This window comes from Clarias gariepinus, chromosome 13, assembly GCF_024256425.1.
Source record: "Clarias gariepinus isolate MV-2021 ecotype Netherlands chromosome 13, CGAR_prim_01v2, whole genome shotgun sequence".
Classification (NCBI taxonomy): domain Eukaryota; kingdom Metazoa; phylum Chordata; class Actinopteri; order Siluriformes; family Clariidae; genus Clarias; species Clarias gariepinus.
The window spans coordinates 30626144-30646887 of record NC_071112.1 but is presented as its reverse complement, the minus strand read 5'-3'; the positions used below and the strand labels follow the sequence as shown (position 1 = coordinate 30646887).

Here is a 20744-nt window from a genome sequence, read left to right as displayed (position 1 = left end):
CAACTATGCAATTACAGCATATAAATGATTTTTTTTAAACCACTGCAAAACTACGAAATACAGTAATATCCAAAATATGCTCACATACCTTTCTTAACAAGAGTTTTCTTAGCTTTCTCTTCTTCAGCCTCTGTAATGGACACAAACACGATGTCGCCTATTAAATTGTATCAACATTACAAATGAGTAAATTCTCAGTTCTCATTAGTCAGAAGGAAGGTGTTGATTAATTTTCTGCAACAGCAGGTCAAAGCTAAAACCTTTTTTTTATCAAAGTTTATAAAAAAAGATTGAGAGGTTTATTTGGATTGACAAGAAATAATATGGCACAAGGTGTTGTTTTGGGGAGAGCTGCAATCAATTTTCAACTGGCAACACTGTGTTTAGTGGCAACGTGTATGAATTGGTAATGTCTAACCATTTGGAGTTCAATTATTTGTACTTAAAGCACAAGTGAAATTAATTTTCCCATATCCCAGTTAGGAAGCTGTGGTCAGCCAGGTTACAGCACCACTGGAGTAGTGTTAAGGACTCAACAGTGGCAGTTTGTCAGTGCTAGGGCTCGAACCCTCGACCTTCTGATCAATAACCCGCAGCTTTGCATCACCACTCCCACCACTGGCCCTGTTAGAGACTAGTACTGAGAAAGAACATATGACTAGTGTACTGTGAAAATATTTCTCGTTCTCTCACTTTGGTTTCATGCTGGCTTCAGTAAGTATTAAAAAAATACTTGATGTTATTTGAAGTTATTTAAAAAATAAATAAAATTTTCCAGCCGCTTAATACACACTAATGCTTAATAAATTTTAAAACGCATCCAAGCATTATGTTGCTAATAAACTAAAAGTGTGAAATAATAGTTTAGGTAATAATCCCTGTTCAAATTGTCTTAATGTATTTTATGTTACTGCAAATTTGTTCCTCACACTGGTGAGTGTGAACCTGAACCTGCTCAGTTTTCACAAATTAAATACATTGTGCTAAAATACATACTGGACTTATTACATTAAATTTCTCCATGCAAAGCCATTATGGTTTAGTTCAGTTTTGGATGTGTATACTGTATATATTGTATACTTTTAATACAGAATCAAACCCCAACAAGTTTAAGATTTAATAAGAGATTATGGATTGCGATTCTTACCTGTAGTTTTTGCAATCTTGCTTACATCCTCTTTAGGCTTTTCTTTCGGTTTTGCCTTTTCTTTCATCATCTCTTCTCTTTTCTGCTTCTCTTTTTCCTTTTCTTTTTCAACTTTTTTCTCAGCTTCTTCTGCAACCTTTTCAGCCCGTATTTCTGAAACAATGCACAAGTCGCAGTTCTTATAAAATGTAGAATCACTGCAGTAAATATCAACATTTTATTACACAATTATTACTGTGCACAAAGAGAAACTGAATTAATCACCTTGAATGACCTTGTCAACTTCCTCCCGAACTTTTTTCTCTGTGGCTATTCTTTCTTGCTCCAGAACTAAAATTCACATACGTAAATTACATAAGAGATACGTTATAAATTATGTACATGAATACAAAAGACCTCCAGTCACTTAGTAATCAGGTAATCAGACATCAGAACTGATGTGAAACTAAAAAACGCAGTATAAGAGCATTGCATTTTACGTGTTTGGCATTTGTAAAGAGTTGCACCAGTATTTAAATAGTAGTACTGACACCTAATAATAATAATAATAACATGATAATTTAATATATATATATATATATATATATATATATATATATATATATATACTGTACATCTATGTAAAATAACAATAATATACAAAAAAATAAAAAATGTATATACCATAACTTAGAAAAGTCTGGTATTTTATTGTTTTTAATAATGATATATGTTTTAGTAATGATAATGCAGCTAAATAATTCACATGTGACTTGTTTGTTGTGGATAAAATACAGTCAAGTGGATTTATTAAGTATAAATATACCTAAATTATCTTTAAGTGAGTTGACATTAACAGTGATAATAATAATACTAAACTAAACTTTAAAATAACTCAAACTAAACTAAATTACTAGTATTTCAAATAGCATGGAAGAAGAGCATCCTGAACTATAGAAAAGCTCTTAGTGTAGCTAGATCAACATATTTCTCCACTCTTATAGAAAATAACAAAAATAATCCTAGATTCTTATTTAATGCTGTAGCCAAATTAACCAGAAATAAGACCACTGCAGAAATCTCCACAACAACATCATGCAATAGTGAGGACTTCATGAACTTTTTTAATAATAAAATTGTAAATATTAGGCATAAAATTGAGGTTTTGAAACCGAACAATGTAATTGATGCAGATGTTAATCTAGCCATGTCAGATCAGAACCTAGAATACTTTACTCCCCTTGAAGAGAATGAACTAATTTCACTCATCTCTTCTTCAAATTCATCAACCTGTATATTAGATCCTGTACCGACACACTTTCTTAAACAGATAGTACCAGCAATAACAGAGCCCCTGTTGAGAATAATTAATTCTTCACTCAGCATTGGTTATGTTCCAAAATCTTTTAAATTAGCAGTTATTAAACCAATAATTAAGAAACCTGACCTCGACCCCTGTCAGCTGTCCAGTTACAGGCCAATATCAAACCTCCCCTTTATCTCTAAGATTCTGGAAAAGATAGTAGCGGAGCAGCTATGCTCATATATACATAGAAATGGCATACATGAAATGTATCAGTCAGGATTTAGGCCTCATCACAGTACAGAGACAGCGCTCGTTAAAGTAGTAAATGACATTCTATTGGCCTCTGATCAGGGTTGTGTAACTATGCTTGTATTACTCGACCTCAGTGCAGCTTTTGACACCGTTGATCACGCTATTCTTCTTCACAGATTAGAAAATGTAGTGGGAATTAAGGGTACAGCCCTCTCCTGGCTCAGATCCTATCTGACCCATTGTTATCAGTATGTAGACTTAAATGGTGATTATTCTGCATGTTCTCTAGTGGAGTTTGGCGTTCCGCAGGGTTCAGTTTTCGGTCCACTGCTTTTTTCCCTTTACATGCTTCCTCTGGGCAACATAATCCGTAAGCATGGTATTAGTTTTCATTGTTATGCTGACGATACACAGTTATATGTCTCAGCAAAACCTGATGAGAAAAAACAGCTTACTAAAATTGAGCAATGTGTGCAGGACATAAGAAATTGGATGCTAATTAACTTCCTTCTGCTAAATCCGGATAAGACAGAAGTTCTAGTCATAGGACCGCATACAGCTAGGAGTAAAATTTTAGATCACACCGTAACTTTAGATGGCCTTTCCAGAACCAGAAGATATGAGCACATCACCCCTATCTTATCTTCACTCCATTGGCTTCCTGTGAAATTTCGCATTGATTTTAAAATACTACTCTTGACATATAAAGCATTAAATGGTCTCGCGCCGCAGTACCTGTGTGAACTGCTAGTGTCTTACGATCCGCCACGCCTACTTCGATCAAAGGATGCAGGCTGCTTGTCAGTACCGCGTATTATGAAAAATACAGCTGGGGGCAGAGCTTTTTCTTACAAAGCCCCAAAGTTATGGAATAGTCTTCCAAATAGTGTTCGGGGCTCAGACACAGTCTCAGTGTTTAAGTCCAGGCTAAAAACCTATTTATTTAGCCAAGCATTTTTATAAATAGATTTGCCATAGGTAAAGGAGCAGATCTGGGGGACTCATGGACGTAGAGTATTATGGTGAACAGGTATGTTTAGATGCTGTTCTCCTCACTCTCATTGATCACTCAGGTTTGCTGACGGTGAGGTGATTGTTTGCTTTACATGTCAGGAAGCCCTCATGTTTGTGTTTCCTTCTGGCTCTCCCTTTTAGTTATGCTGTCATAGTTAGTCCTGCCGGAGTCTCTGCTTGCACTCTACAGTTAATATACATTCACATTATACATTGTGTGACTGTGACCATACCTAACTGCCATCTCTCCTCTTCTTCTCTTTCCCCCCCTTTTCTTTTTCCTCTCTCCTCCTGTCCTCCCCCTTTCACTCTTTCTCTCTCTCTCTGTCGAGCTACACATGTCATTCCTAAGCTGCCAGTGATCCAGACTCCCTCTGCCCTCCGGACCTGTCTGACCCATCCTGGTGCCCCGCTTCTGGCTGAAGATCTCGTCACATGGATGCCCCGTGTGTCTCTCTGGGATGCGTCTGGTGTCTGGGAATGATTCTCTCTACCTAGAAAATGGTTCTGGCCTTGACTGGTGTTGGCAACTGTTTCTCTGGGGACTTGACAGTTCGATAGTTCATGACTGGAACTTCTTACATGTCTACCTGAGTCTTCAATAACTACCTGGACTCCATATTAACATCAATTAACATCAGCTATTATAGCTGAACTGCCTCCCACCCTACACACTGTATAAATGCAGATCATTTACTGCTTTCTGTTTCACCCAGATGAGGATGGGTTCCCTGTTGAGTCTGGTTCCTCTCAAGGTTTCTTCCTATTACCATCTCAGGGAGTTTTTCCTTGCCACTGTCGCCCTCGGCTTGCTCACCAGGGACAAACTGACCATTTTGATTCATACAAATTCACATTTCATACAAACCTAAATAATTCTTTTGACTATGTAAAGCTGCTTTGCGGCAATGAAAATTGCTAAAAGCGCTATACAAATAAAATTGAATTGAATAATAATAATAATAATAATAATAATAATAATAATAATTATTATTATTCTTATTCTTATTATTTAATCAACTGCATGTGAAATCTATCAGAATCTTTCCGTATCAATGCTGATTCTTTAATTTCTGGTAATGAAGCATCAACCTTGTCTCTCTGTTTGTTTAACCGGTGAATTAATTACAGCACCTTCTGGAACAAATCAGTGTTACCTAAAGTCAGATATAACAACACAGTTCTTCTGAGATAAGAATGTGTTTTAATGAGCTTTAGTGCATGTATGCATTAATGTGGTGTTTCCCAAAGTGTGGTGCCCCGCCCCCTAATGGGCCATAAGGATACTGCAAGTGGGCAGTGAAACATCATTTATAACAAATAAATAAAATTTCTTGAATTTTCACATTTGTAATTAGGTTTAAAATTCCCATTTATGTTTAAGTATTTACATACTAATAAAACTAAGCTGTGGGATTTAAATAATGTTATATTCTTAATTTATCCTGTCTTGTGTGTTCAGCAGAGTTTTATTTAAAGGTTTGGGAAAGCCACAGAAGATTTTCACATTTAGCCTTAATAAGGTAATAATTTAAAAAAAAGCGGCTTTATTGTATCTGCTAATTGTGCAAGAAAACATGAAAAGTAATGTTTGAGCATTTGAAACATTAAAATACAGTTTCTATCCCTATTTGACCGTATAGAGAAAATCGACTTACTGGATGACAAATTATTTCACTGAAAATACATTTCCTAAAATCTTTTGTTAACAAGCTTAAAAAACTGTTATTTTTGTTCTTCTAATGCATTTTTGTCGGGCCCACTACCAATCTGGCAAATAGCAGCACAAGTTGTTACTCAAACAGTCTATTCACGGCCCAGTGTGTTAACTCTGTAATGGATCAGTGGCCAAAACTAATGATAATGGATCCGAGATTGGCCAAATGTGTGAGCAAAGGTATGAAAAAAGCAGTGGAACAGATCAGAACTAAATAAATAAGTACTTAGTAAATAATGAATGCTGCTTATTAGTTTATCATTAGGCCTATTTAGTACTTTTAGGATTTTAGGAAATGCATATAGTGATTATAGTGCTAAGATTTTACACTTTTCAGGAAACACATCCCATCAGATTAATAAATGTATAGAAAGAACATCTATCTAAACATGGCTAATTGTGAGACCATACATAAAAGAACTCATTTCACATAATAAAACAAATCTTTTATACCTTTTTCATTCTCATCATGAAGCTCATCCTCTTCATCATGGATTTCCTTGGTTGTCGCTCCATGCTTTGCTTGATCTCTTGTGACTGGTTGTCTCTTTCTATCATTGTTGTTATTTTTATCGTCACTCTGATCTACATCGTCTTCTATAAGAAACTGAACATGGACCGCATCACTGTTTGAATCTACACTGTGAGGATCGCTGATTATACCTTTTATCACTGTTTCCTTAACCTGATCCTCCTTTACTTCCTTAATGTCTTCTTTCAAAACTTCTGCTTTCATTTCATCCCCAAATCTGTCATGAGAATCAAGAGATGATTCCGTAGTCGCTATCTCCTGAGCAAGCAATTGAGTTTCTTTTTCATCTGCGTCATCATCATCATTAACAAGAGAAACATCAACTGATTCCATTTTAATCTGGTTCCCGGGTAAAATTTCACTTGTAATGGATCGGTCTTCATCCATGCTTTTGGTTGCAGGTGGTTTTAACTCCTCAACATTTGAAACAACAGATTCCTCTTTAATCATGGTACCCGATGACAGGTCAGTAGTCTTAGTATGGTTATGATCAGTCTCGTTTGTTAGAGTAGCAGGTAATTTTACTGGTTCCTTATCACCAGATTCACCTGAAACAGTTTCAACTGGTTCCATTTTTATGGTAGGTTTTAATGGTATCTCTTCAATGTTTAAAACTGTGGGCTCAACAGATTCCTCTTTAGTCGTGGTCTCTGAGAAAGTCTCACCAGTTTGGTTTTCATCAATCTTGTTGGTTGCAAGGACTCCTACTGGTTCCTCTTCAATACTGGCATCAGAAACATCAACATTTTTAACTAATTCCTCTTCACCAAGAGCCTCTACATAAGGGGCCACTGTTGATGTTGATTTTATTGGTTCCTCCTCATCAGCAATGGTATCATTAATAATTTTCTCCTTAAATGCAACGTCTAAGGAGGTGTCATCTGTTTGAGTTTGGTTTTCATTTGTTCTCTCATTTTCTTCATTTTTTTCTTCTGCAACGAAAGAAGCACTGACAGTTTCAACTGGGTCTTCATCTGCCATCTTGTGATTCGACTCCATTTCCATTTCACTAATAGCGTCATCCTCGATGCCTTCACCCAATTTATCTTCATGTGTGTCAGTTTCCTGATTTGTGACTTCCTCCTTTGGTCCAGATTCTTCCTTTTCATTTAAGACATCAACAACATCTTGCATAGCTTCAGCTGGATCTTTAATGCTCGTCACTTCCAGTGATTCTGCCAAGCTCACACCATCATCATCATCCTCATCCTCCTCCACTTCAGATGACTTCCTTTGGTCCTTCACATCTGCAATGTCTTTTGTGTCCCATTTAGCAATATCCGATTTCAAAAGCTTGCTTTTCAGGCTGAGATAGGCGGCATCCTTTTTCCTGCTCAGTAGTTCTGCAACTGTTTTATGAAGCCATTTTGTTCAGTTAGGTTACAAACGTTGAATTTAATAAGATTTAAAATACCAACCCAATCTCATGCAAAATTTGTAGGTTGGTCAAGGGAAGGACACATTTATTATACTAAATTTAATTTAGACTAGTGAAGTTGTAAATAAATCCTCAATAGATCTTGTCTGAGGTTCTAGATAAACCCTTAATAAATAAAATTGATTGTGTGTACGATGAGTCATGACACCTTACAGGAACAAATTACAGAGTTATACCAAGCACTGTTGAATTCTTGAATCTAAATGGTCTGAATGTGCTGATGGAAAAAAAAGGGGCGGTCATTATAACGGTTTATATCTATCATAAGTAAATTATGGGAAACGTTTCATGAAATCTACAACATGTCTCTAAATAATAAATGAAAAAATGTTAGTGTTAGAAAATCCCTGTGGTCTAAAAAGAATAAAACACATTGAGTCATGCTTTTATTGGAAAAGAATCAGGTTTAGAGCGGTAACTATAACTTAGCTTTAGCACACCACTCTATCAATGACTATTTTCCTATAACAACACGCTACAAACATGTCTTATTCTTTATTGTACATGCAGGGAAGGGTAAATGTTTAAATGACAATCCAATGAAGACCTAAGCATTAGATATACACTATATGGACAAAGTATTTGGCCAAATGATTGAATCAGGTGTTTTAGTCAGGCCTCCAGTAAAGGGCAATCTCAATGCTTCAGTATACCAACACATCCTGGACAACGCTGTTTTACTAAACTTTGTGTCCACAGTTCTACTCTAACATGACTGAGCCCCAGTACACAAATCAAGAACTATAAAGACATGGTTTGATAAGTTTGGTGTGGAAAAACTTGACTGGCCTTAACACAGAGCCCTGACCTCAACCCCATCTAACACCTTTGGGATGAACTGGAACAGAGATTGCAAGCCAGGCCTTCTTGTCCAATGCTAGTGCCAGGCGTCAGAAACGCTCTTCAGAATGAATGGGCACAAATTCCCACAGAAACATCTCATGTGGACCTCCTTCTAAAAAGAGTGGAAGCTTATAGCTGCAAAAGGGGGACCGACTTCATACTGAAGTGTCTATATTTGGATACAACATCACTGCAGGTTTGGACAAATACTTTTGTCCATATAGTGTATTTCGGATTTTAGTTTGAACTAAAATGATAACTATAAATAATACTATAGTCTACATTTCTAAGTGGATCTTAACATTGTACTTTCAGCAAGTTTAAATATACAATATATCCATGATGTAACAATATCGATTATAAGCAACTATAAACCAAAGATTATTATTACTTTTTCTATTAGAATTCTAATTCTGCCACTTACCATAACTTTAGACCTCAGTTAGTTCATGCTGATTCATACATATTTGCAATTGTGAGAATGAGTTGGTAATTTTGTCAGACTTCATTGTAAAAAGTGGAAATCAGGAAAAGAAATCAAAGGCAAGGCATTTCACATGGATAAGTTTATTTTGGTATCTGAGTTTTTTTTTTTTTTCATGCACATCCATTTCAGCTAAAGATTAGACAAGAACGAAATGTTCACAAATGTGTTTTTACCCAAGATAATGTGCATAAAATACAGAAAGGGTTGAATAACAATGCAGAGAGGAAATTACAATCAAAACATTACACACACTTTGTTAATACAGGAAAGTTTTCATGTTTTCCATGCACCATTAGGATTGAAAATAGATTTTTTTTTTCTTGATATTTATTCTGTCCCAGCTTGGTAATTGGACAAATTAGGTCCATAGACAGAAATGGTAAATTTAAATAATAATAATAATAATAATAATAATAATAATGCTGTAATAAATTTTGATCATGCACCTGTTATTCATGCAGGCTTTCCGTTTGTTTGGGATTTATTTCTCAGTGCAGTCCGAGCAACTTGGCTATTTTTAAAAGCATTTTGGTTTGTTCTTCTAATTGTGGTTGACTTTTGGTCAAATTTTGTAGTGAAATGTTACTAACCTTTTTCCTTAGGAGGCAGGAATTCTCCTGTGGAAATGTATTTCATGTAGAGAATGAAAAGTGCAGTTTAACAAAGGTAGCATAAAAAATATAAATTTTATAAATTGAATAAATTATTATATAAATAATAAATTTTGTACATAGACTTGTAATTTTATACAATGAAAGACATTTATATGTCATTTTAACACATAAAATAAAATATACTGAGTTTAATTAGGTACATCTAACTACATAATTACAAGTCAAATAAAATGTATACTTAAGACATCACTTCAGTGCAGTTTAATGCTGATTATTTCCAATTCATGTTTAAGCTATATGGCGGTCAATGAAAACTAGTAAATAAATAAGAAAATATGCATCATTTGAGATGGTAGTTTGGTTCTGTAAAACTTAGGCTTGTGTCCTGCATGAATAGAGGACGTATTGTCCGAGGCAGTTGTTTTTGGTTAAACTAAAGTCAATGCAACCTTTAGTTCATACCTGAATAATTATTAATCTAATGTATATAATTTTTTTATACTAACCTTTTCTCCTGATCACATGCGGTGTCTCATCTAAATGCAAAGAGCAGGGAGTCACATAAAAAAAAAAAAACATTAGAACATTGTTGCAACATTAAAATATATATATGGAGGTCGGACAATAAAACTCAAATGCCTGGTTTTAGACCACAATAATTATCATGAGTATGGTGTTGGGCCTGCTTTTGCAGCCAATACAGCATTAATTCGTCTTGGGAATACCAGATACAAATCCTGCACAGTGGCCAGAGGGATTTTAAGCCATTCTTCTTGCAGAATAGTGGCCAGGTCACTACGTGACGCTGGTGGTGGCAAAACGTTTCCTGACCCGCTCCTCCAAGACAACCCAAAGTGGCTCAATAATATTTAGACTGTGTAGTCTACAATAAAATTGTGATTGTGCAGGCTATAGGAGATGTTCAATTTCACTTTCATGTTCATCAAACCACTGTCACCAGTCTTGCTGTGTGTATTAGTGCGTTATCATCCTGATACACAGCGCCACCTTCAGGATAAAATGTTTGAATCATTGGGTGCACATGATCCACATGTCTTGTTCACAGATGCGCCAATGGTTTAATGATCCTCTGCTAATTAAACCTTCACACATTACTCTTACTGGTGGAATATGCAATCAATGAAGATTGTCCAACCCCTACTATATATATATATATATATATATATATATATATATATATATATACACACTGTAATACAAGTCAAAAGTTTAATTTTTGTTTTCTTTCTTCTTTCTACACTGTAAAAGAATGCTGAAGGCGTCCAAAATACACAATAATCTCTATTGAGGTGTATCTGCTACTTATGCTCGGTAAATCCCTCATAACGGCTCTAATCTAAAGCTGCTGTTCGTTACTTGGTGATTTCTAAGGCTGGTAACTCTAAATGAACTTTTGGTCTTGCTTCTCTGAGAAGGTCTTCAAGAGAGCCGGTTTCATCATGGTACTTGATTGGTTTTGCAAATGCACTTGACAATACTGTTCCAAAACGTTATTTCGGAACTTAACTATTCCAGAACAGCTGACCTTCATGTCTTAAAATAACTGAATGATTCTGTTGTTGTTTCTTATTTACCTTTTGCCATATGTGTTATTTCACTTATTATAATTGTCTATACCACTTTATCACTAAACAAAAAAAAAAAAAAACACTTAATTAGAAGGTGTGCCCAAACCTTTTTTACATACCTTTATCCTCCATTAAGACATTAGAGAGGTACGATAAAAACATGTCCCTCCTGTCAGAGAATTCCTCAACAGTGTCTGTGACAACTTTCATGGGATCAAAGTGAATATCAGAAACACCACCTGGGGAAATAAACACAGAAGTTACATGGAAATTACATGAAAATGCTGAATTTATTTTAAACCTTTAAATGCTTTGTCATCGTTGTACCTTCGTCCCCAGAGAACAGGTTGGACACGTGGGTGACGATGTTGTTTTTGAGGTTTTGTGCTCCTTCAAGAACATCGGTGGCCAAGTCCATTGGACTTGTGCTCGTTTTAGGAATCCAGACTAAAAAAGATCAGCTCGATTCAGCTCATTGTACAGTATATTTACATTTAGAGTACAACTCCATTGCTAAATCACTTGTTGAAGATTGATTGCCTGTATTTCTGTCTCATCTCTAATTATTTTTGCAGCTACTTTTTTGCGTTGGTTTTGTAATTAACTCAAATTCTTGAGTTGAAACAGTTGAAACTTTTTAATTAGAACATAATACAGTGTTTAATTTATTTATTATTTTCATACCTTCTATGCCTTTAAACATTCCTGTGAAAGCACTCAGGATGGCCTTGATCATGTCTGAAATATTTCCAGCTCCTTCAGCGACCCGTTCCAGAGGATTGAGGATTACTTTATCCAGAAAGTCTAATCAGGACAGAGAGTGGAATTATATTATGGAGAAAAGTATACAGCTTGTATTTTGTTCAAAGTGAACATATGCTTGCCAGTTTATTAGGTATAGACATCAAAGCCCTAATAAGCTGGCAGCTCTGTGGAGTCTTGCTTCAAATTGCTTCTTAATTCGATGTTAAGATTCTGCAAGCTGAAAAAAATGGGCCTGTGCAATGATTCATTAATTAATAAGTTAGTTTTACTGACTGACATTTTTAGGATTATTTGATAATTTATATATACATATATTAAAACTATTTGTACATTGATGATATTTGCGAGTGAGACATGAGATGAGTAATAGAACACACCAAGATGTTTTTTTTTTTGGAATTTTTGTCTGTTTGTTTGTGCATGCATCTCGTAAAAATAACTAAACGGATTTTAATGGGGTTTTCACGGGTATATTTGGCCAAGCTTAAGGTAACATATGGGCAAATTTCATTGCAGTATTCATACGGGAAGAAAAGATATGGTGCTGTGAAATTTAAATGGTGAATGCCCTAATATCACGAAAAACAATAACGTGAAGTGAGACTTCTTGAAATTAGATTCCAGTGATTAGTCACTTTTCTTGGTGTTCAAGGAATTGTGTTGACTTTCCCACAGTGAACAGTATGCAAATTTAAAGTTGTAATGCTGAGTTACCTTCAAACATGTGGAATAAATATTCAGCCAGGCTTCTGCTCCAATCATTCATTTCATTTAATGCATCACTGCCGGGTTTAAGGAAAGAAGTGACTTCTTCACTTTCTGCTGGGAAACAAATTAAAAGAGAAGAAATCGTTACATTGTACAAAGCCGTGACATGTATCATGTTTGATACTTTATGTTACTTAACGTTCATTTGAAAAAAAAATATGAACTTTAAGTAGGAATTACCATGTATTCCTAACAGAAACGACGTGGAGGCTTCGGCCCACTGGTTAGCGACAGCCACCGGATCAGTGATTACAGCGGGAGCGTACTCTACAAGTAAAATTAAATCGTAAATACTTTTCACTTTTTTTACTTTTTATGTTTATTTACACCTAGAAAAAATGCATCTAAAGTGATTCAACTTACCGTGTGCATTATGAAAAATGTCTGTAAATCCCTCAACAGCTTCATTCACTGCTGTCATGGGATCCGAACTTATGTGTTGTAAATCTATAAAGAGAAAACATGTGAGTGCATCATTTTTCATTTCTAATAAATCAGAGACAACAGATCGTTGTTCATAAAGTTTTACTAGTTACTTACGTGTCAGCTGGTCGTCACTCACAAAGTCAAACATAAAAACTCCAGCCGCTGACCAGGAGATCAGAAGAGCAAAGATGATCAGCCACTGAGCCGGACGCCTTAAGACCCTCATGAAGCCATGGTTTAGGAGCTCAGGGCGTGTCGAGTGCACAACTTCCTCATTTTGGACGTCCATGGTTAGGGGCTCTGCTCCAGAATGTACAGGATCAGAAGAACAGGGAAGTGACTACTCAGTGCATCTTAGGAATTACACTCATGCATTCATTATACAGTCACACCATCCCGGGATGTTTCACCTCCCTACCAGCAGAGGTCTTCCTCCCCTGTGTTCCAGCCCACCACTTTCAGGTTGCTTCCTGTTTAAAGCACAAAACTCTAGTTTTGTAGTCTAGTATTGAGTCCTTGAACCCACTTTTTTCTGCATGTGATCTGGAAATCATTTTTAAAGAAGTACCAGTGCTTAAAATGTAGTCACATGAATTAAGGAACAATCAGAGAGATGTTTGGATCAAGGATCCCACCACTACCACCACTGAATATTAAATAATACTCCAGTATAAATACACTCAGTCCAAATTAAATCTTTATATTGAAGTTTTATTTACCTTTATATTGAAGGATAATTGAAAGCCAATGTACGGGTCCATGGAATTATGTTTTAATTCCATCTTTTATTTTAATGGTGTTTTAGTTCATGTGGAACTGCAAACAGGACTTCTTATGGTGGACGACCTTACGGTTTAGGTGGACAGCCATGTCATGGTAGATTTGCAGTTGTGCTGTACTCTTTTCATTATTAGATGATGGATTGAACAGCCCTCTGTGAGATGTTCAAAGCTTGGAATATTTTCATAAACTCATCCTGTTTTAAACTTCTCCACAACTTAATCCCTGACCTGTTTGGTTTGTTCCTTGGGCTTCATGAAGCTGTTTGTTCACCACTGTTCTCTAATAAACCTCTGAGGGCGTCGCAGAACAGCTGTATTTATACTGATATTCAATTACACACAGATGGACTCTATGTACTAATTAGGTGCTTCTGAAGGTGATTGGTTCCTCTGGATTTTGTTTACGGGGATCAGTGTAAAGGGGGCTGAATACGAATGAACGCCACAGATTTTTATTTGTAAAAGATTTTGAAAAACCATTTATCATTTTCCTTCCACTTTACAATTATGTACCATTTTTATGACATCCCAGCAAAATACATTAATGTTTGTGGTTTTAACATGACGAAATGTGGAGAAGTTTCATGGTTATGAAATATTTTTTCACAGGCAGGAGTTCAAGAAATCATAAAAAGGCCAGACAGTTTTTTTATTCAGTCTCAATCATTCATTCTCTATATCAATTATCCTGCACATGGAAACCTGGGACCTATTTTAGAGGATTTGGTGCGAGGTACACCCTGAACGGGGTGCGAATCAATCACAGAACACACAAGCAAAGGGAATTTGGGAATGCCAATTAGCCTAATCTACGTGTCTTTGAAATGTGGGAGAAAACCGGAGTACCTGGAGGAAACCCACCAAGCACGGGGAGAACATGCAAACAATCCATGCAGAAAACAGAACCGAGGTGGGAATCTAACATTAGGCTGTTAGAGACGTTCCAGTTTCATGCATTAAACTTCACCAGACTGGTAGCTGATGTGCGATATAAGAGACTGGAAAGAGATATAAGAGAGAAAAATCACCATTGACTAAATAAGGAGAAAGTCTCTAAAACGATTAGTGTGCCAGGAATGTTAATTATCAAAAGCTGATTAAATTAATCACCACATCGAACTACCAGACTATGCAAAAGAACTGGACGAATTTTCAGTTAGGGGAAAAAAGTAAAAGTGAAGTATTGTCACTCTAAATATTACACTGATATTATTGTTTACTGTTTTGTTTTATATAGTTATAAATAGGATGAGCTGATCATTCTGATATTTGAGAGCTCTATGTTTGGTGGCTGAACTTTGTGTCTCCCACTGATTGTGCTGTCATGTGTGGCCAGCATGTCAGGTGCTACCTGGTATTTAGGGGCTTTCCCCATGCCTAAATTTGATCCTGAACCAGTACAACCCTGCTATCATAGAAGATCGAAGGGGCTTTATCATGAAGTTTGTCAGAGTTCAGTATAGAGCGTCACAGTATGGGTGAAATCCTAGGCAGCGAAAAATCTGAGCATGCTCTAAAAAAAACTGCATAAATTATTCAGATGGTGGTTCATATCAGTTCTTTGGGACTTTGTAGTTTTGTGCCTCTTCGTTATGGATTATAGTATCCAAAAATATGCTAAATTTCTACGATTTGCTATCTTTTATCTAGGGCGTTTCCAAACTGTCATGATTTCAACTCACATTGTTAACATCACGTGTACCCTAGAACTTAACGACAATGCAGCACTAGCTCTGATTGACTTGTAGTGCACGATGTAGGCCAACACTTTACTTCCTGCAATAATTTATTGTGTGTGTATATAGGGAGAATGAAGTGATTTAAGGTTTGGCCCTAGATTATTTGCTTAGTGCCAACTAATATAGATGCCAGGATGAATGACATGAAACGTAGCACCATCCGGATTTAAATGTTAATTTTTAAAAAAGCATGGTTATAAAAAGGAATCCTGAACAGCACCATCCAGATCATTGTTAACAGGTAGGCTGAAAGGACATGAATAAAAATCTCTGAAAATGGTTTGCCTTTTATGTGGCCCCTGAGGAGATTTGATTCCGTGTCTTAGAAAAAAAAACCTGACACACCCGACTGACTAAAAGACTGACCGTCCCTAAGAGACCTATTTTTTGAGGATTAGGGCTTTCTTATGTTAATTTTCAATGACAACCAGTTCTGAATAGCTTGTATGACAGTCATGCAGTAAAAATCTATAAAATAAAGCTTTCACTGATTCATTCATTATACCGCTTTGTCCTGTATTCAGGGTCGCGGGGACCTGGAGCCCATACCAGGAGGCTTAGGGCACGAGGCAGGGTACACACTGGACAGGGTGCCAATCCATCGCAGGTCACACACACATACACTCACACACTTATTCACTCACTACAGGAAATTTGGGAATGCCAATTAGCCTAACCTGCATATCTTTGGACTGTGGGAGAAAACCGGAGTACCCGGAGGAAACCCACCAAGCACAGGGAGAACATGCAAACTCCACACACACAGAGACTGGAATCGAGCCGGGAATTGAACCCTGACCCTGGAGGAGCAAAGTGACAGTGCTAACCACTACACCACCGTGCCGCCCTAAAATTAAGCTGTTTTATAACAAACTGGACATTATGTTTCCCAAAAAAAAGCCATTTATAGTTGAATAAAGGGGCAATCCTCGGAAATACCAGGACTGGTATAAATCTTAACGCATGATCTAAAAAATTAGCAAGTTTTGACAAATCATTGGGGGTTCAAGAGAAATCTTAGCAGTTCTCGACAAGTCCTGATAATTCCTAGCAAATCTTGGAGTGTAGTAGGTACTTTGTAACAGTTAGTAGATAAATTGTGACGGTTCTGTAACCAAGAACCGTCAAGAATTTTAATCCGCCGCGATGTAGGAAAAAGTTCAAGAATGTGGTAAAGCCCCAGTAAGTAACTAAACACCATTTAGGTCAGTGTTCACAGAATTTTTCCAGGGCTTTCATTAAATCCCTCATTTAAAGAATCAAAGGAAGAACATGCAAACTCCACACTCCAAGTCGCGAGGCTGGAAATGCAGCCTCAAACCTGGAAGTTAGGCCACCCATAAATCCAACCCCCTCACCTGAAATGGTGAAGTTTTCTGTATTATTTTTAAGTTTTTGTGTCTCTAGTGTCAAAACCTTTTAACAGTAGAGTTTTCCCTCCATGATGGAGAACAAAATGGAAAAAAGAGCTTTGATAGTGATAAAAGGAGCCTAATTTGTTTCATGACATTAACTGTAGATAAAAATGTATTTAAAAAAATTCTAATTGTAACTAATGAGGGATAAAACACGCCACCTTAATTAAAAGTCAAAGCTAGCTACTAATTGGTTGAAATGACTCATCAGAAATGCTCTTTCCTGCATGTACACGTCTATTTATTTCGAATGACTTGACGCAGCAGGAGCTGACGCTTGCACCAGGACAAATATTTCACGCTTCTCAAATGTGCAGGCCAGAAGCTATCTTTGGTGTTCTGTGTATCAGGATATCTCAAGCTATCTAAATGTTAATGTGCAAATCTTTATTATTATTATTATCAATATTATTCTGTGTGTGTTACGAGTTAGAGAGAAAACAGATTGTATCTCTGCACACGGCTGCTTGTTAAACGCTGGGTCAAAACAGTAACTCGATAAAGCGAAGCTGAACGAATGACACTGGTGTTATATTACACTCCTGACATTTTTCCATAGACACGGCACAGTCATTAGAGTTCAACACATCATTTGGTGCTTAATGTCAGTCCACAAGCACTATTTTTATACAGTTTAATTATAATTTTTCTAACAAGTCAGCAATAAACCATAACAGGGTGTAGCGGTGGATCAGTAGTTACAGCACTAGGCTTCTGATTGGACTGTTGTGAGTTCAAATCCCAGCACCACCAAGCCGCCATGGGTAGGTCTTCGTCTAATGGGTCCTTAACCCTGAGCTGTATTTTGTCTCGACATTATCTAATCCCCCGAATATTGGACTTTTAAGAGCATTCTTTACATTTTAAATATTTAATATCTACTATATTTAAATGATTAAATTACATATTTAAAGCTCTGATACTGGAGACTCCTTTCAAAAGCATGACGTCAACCTCTCCTTACACAAAGCTTTGCAAACTTAACCAGAGTGTTTCATGAATATATAATTATATAGCCATGTACGCAAATGCTGATCAACTACATATTGTGTATGGTTTTTACTGAATATTTAATTTTTTTGGATAAAATAATCAGGATAATGATAATTAGGGTTGTGTTACTGTTGCCCTGTGCTGTACCGAACTAAACACAAAAAAAAAACAGTCTAGCTGTATAAATGCTATAAAATCTACTTATGAGATAAATCACACACACACACACACACACATAAAGTATATATATATATAAAATTAAGATGGGGAAAAAATCGAATCAGTTATGCATTGTGATTCTTTTGTGTGTATCACCAAACGGACTCCAAATTAAATACATAAAAAAATATAATATAAATATAAATAAATAAATATAATATAATATAATATAATATAATATAATATAATATAATATAATATAATATATATTTATATTATATTTGCATTTGCGGTGCTAAAATGCTGCAGTTTCTACAGGTGGTGTGCTTTAAACTATTTGCGCATTATTATTTGTTCAGAAGTGAAACAAAAATCTGAAATAAAAAAATTATATTGAATTAATAAAATCATGATATTAACAGAATCGCAATACAAACAGAATCAGCACCTGGGTATCGTGATAATATCGTATCAGGTGCTCTCTGGTGATTCCCATTCATGATATATAATCTCATATCAAGTAAATTATAAAAACTAATCAATCAATCAATCAATTCAATCAATAAACAATGCAATACCTTCAGTTTCATTAGTCATAGTGTGAGTTGCTGTACAAGCCTTAGCTGATCTCGCCCTGTCCCGCTGCAGTGGTTCCACCTGCGTGATGTTAACTCTGCCCGGCTTGTTCGTCCCCCCATACAATCCACAGGTGAAACCTCGTTAAGCCGAGTCCGAAAAATCTAATTTCCTGAAGTCTATTCAGTAAACATGGTGAAGGCCAGTGTGTCAAGATGGTGCGGGGGGAACTTCCGAAGAGGCACTGAGACGCCACGGGTTAAACAGGGGAGGCAGCAAACACGCTCGCTAATAATCTCAGCAGCGTAATTGGTGCCTCACATGGCCATGGGGAAAGAAAACACGCAGCAGAGATTCAAGGTAACCTTATCCGCCATAGCCACTGGTTATTCTTAGCCTGTGTTCCTTCCACCAGTTGCTCAGGGCCTTGCCTTTTTAGGCTGCAGGGGGGGACAGGGGGGGTCCGACCTCATCAGCCAGACCGGTGCGTTGGTGTGAACCGCTTTGATCGATAGTTTTCCATACTTTATTTACTCTCATCATCATCATCATATACGTCTGTTTATTAAAAATACTCGCATCTTGCTTTGATGTTCCTACAGAGTGGATCGGATTTAAAGCCGACGCACTGCTTTAACTCTTAGATCTCATATCCTATTTAAAATCAGGCCTTAATGACATATTCTTCTGGGATTTTATCAGAACTGTTCTACTTACTTATAACCAGAACACTTGAAGCAGAGATTTGAGCAATATATGTATGATAGACCTCATCTGACAACTGACTGTGTTTACTAAAATAATTATAATCGACGAATATGGACAGGAGGTAGGTTGTCCCAGAAGCCAGTTCTGTTTGTTCTGAATGCAGGACCAGGGCTTAAACACTAAGCCATTACTATGATTTCCTGTTGCTGTTATCCTGGTTTTGATATTAAACAGGATGGATCACATGTCTAACATCCAGCGACAATGAAACTATAAGAAGTGTTCAAGTCAAACCACAAAATAACAAAACACGGTTTTGATAGGAAAAAAACTCTCTGTATTTCTCTAAATAATCGGCTGCTACACTAATGCACTCATTGGACTGCTTGCTTCATTCAAGTCTAAAACGCCGGCCTCCCAGGAACTCCCTTTAACAGCCCAAACATGTGGAAATGTCCTGGAGCGAGGTCAGGACAGTACATGGGACGAGTCCCTGTAATGTGCAGGTGGTGTTGGTGAATGATCGTGTGTACAGTTCACACACACACTCAAATTTTTAAGGATCAAGCGTTTAATCCGCTGTATGTTCACAGGAACGACTGCAGTGGGCTCCGAGCCACCTCGGCCGGGATCGTCATTCACGGACACACGGGCTACTTTAAAACTTTTGCACTTTTCATATGAGACTGCACTGTGCATGAAGTCTTCTGTAAATGTTGATCGCTTCCATTCCTTACCGTTTAATCACAAGTCCCGGTTTTTACCCGCCTTGCTTTTGTTTTTACATGATAGGAAGGTATTGCAGGAAGTGAAACACCTCTCTACTGATCAAGTTGTTATAATTATTGACATAAACCTCACCTACTGTATGTTCAATATAAAATGATTGATGGGTCGATAAAGGTAAAAAAAAAAAAAAAAACGAACTTATGTAAAGAATAAAAAAAAACATTTGGAAAGCATCTTTTTAGGAAGATAAATAACAGGTGTGTCCATAAAGTCGATCATCTTCCAATAATCAGGTATGTCTCACACTCTTTTACTCCTCTTATACAACAGCGATTTTATATATATAAGTTTAAAGTTCCACTTTTTAACCATTCAGGGTCAAGTTTAATGTCTATGAAACAATTTATTATAGTTCACGTTCTCACCAACGTCATAGAGGTGCCTGACGCTGGAGACTCCTTCCATAAACATCTCCCTATATAGAAAACTTCACCATATGGACAGTTATGTTAAATAACACAATGCTTTAATAATCGATCAAGTATCCGCCATGCAGGTGACTTAGTATGAGCCGTGAGTTGGAATGACAATGTGTTTGAACGAGCGCTTTAAAATATTCTTGGAACAGAATCTGACTGGTAGCTGATTAATAAACAATTTCCGATCAATCAGACTTCAGGTGGTATAAGAAGGAAAAAAGATAAAGTACAGTTGCAAGCAATGATGAGTGGGCCCAAGCACCTTGTGTCAAAGTGAAAGACAGGGT

At 36.6% G+C, this 20744-nt stretch overlaps 1 protein-coding gene across 1 annotated transcript in view; it reads right to left on the bottom strand.

The window, feature by feature from the left end:
* Positions 1-18718, bottom strand: part of si:ch211-266g18.10 (titin) — a 39226-nt gene extending 20508 nt beyond the window's left edge. The window contains exons 1-13 of the mRNA XM_053509201.1: positions 18544-18718; positions 12992-13177; positions 12815-12898; positions 12632-12718; positions 12398-12505; positions 11603-11722; positions 11246-11365; positions 11038-11157; positions 9836-9865; positions 9306-9332; positions 1412-1477; positions 1148-1300; positions 89-157 (exon numbers count right to left, since the gene is read on the bottom strand). Coding sequence (XP_053365176.1) covers positions 89-157; positions 1148-1300; positions 1412-1477; positions 9306-9332; positions 9836-9865; positions 11038-11157; positions 11246-11365; positions 11603-11722; positions 12398-12505; positions 12632-12718; positions 12815-12898; positions 12992-13177; positions 18544-18562 — 1189 coding nt within the window. The 5' untranslated portion in view covers positions 18563-18718. The remainder of the gene's footprint in view (positions 1-88; positions 158-1147; positions 1301-1411; positions 1478-9305; positions 9333-9835; positions 9866-11037; positions 11158-11245; positions 11366-11602; positions 11723-12397; positions 12506-12631; positions 12719-12814; positions 12899-12991; positions 13178-18543) is intronic.
* Positions 18719-20744: the final 2026 nt, after the last annotated feature.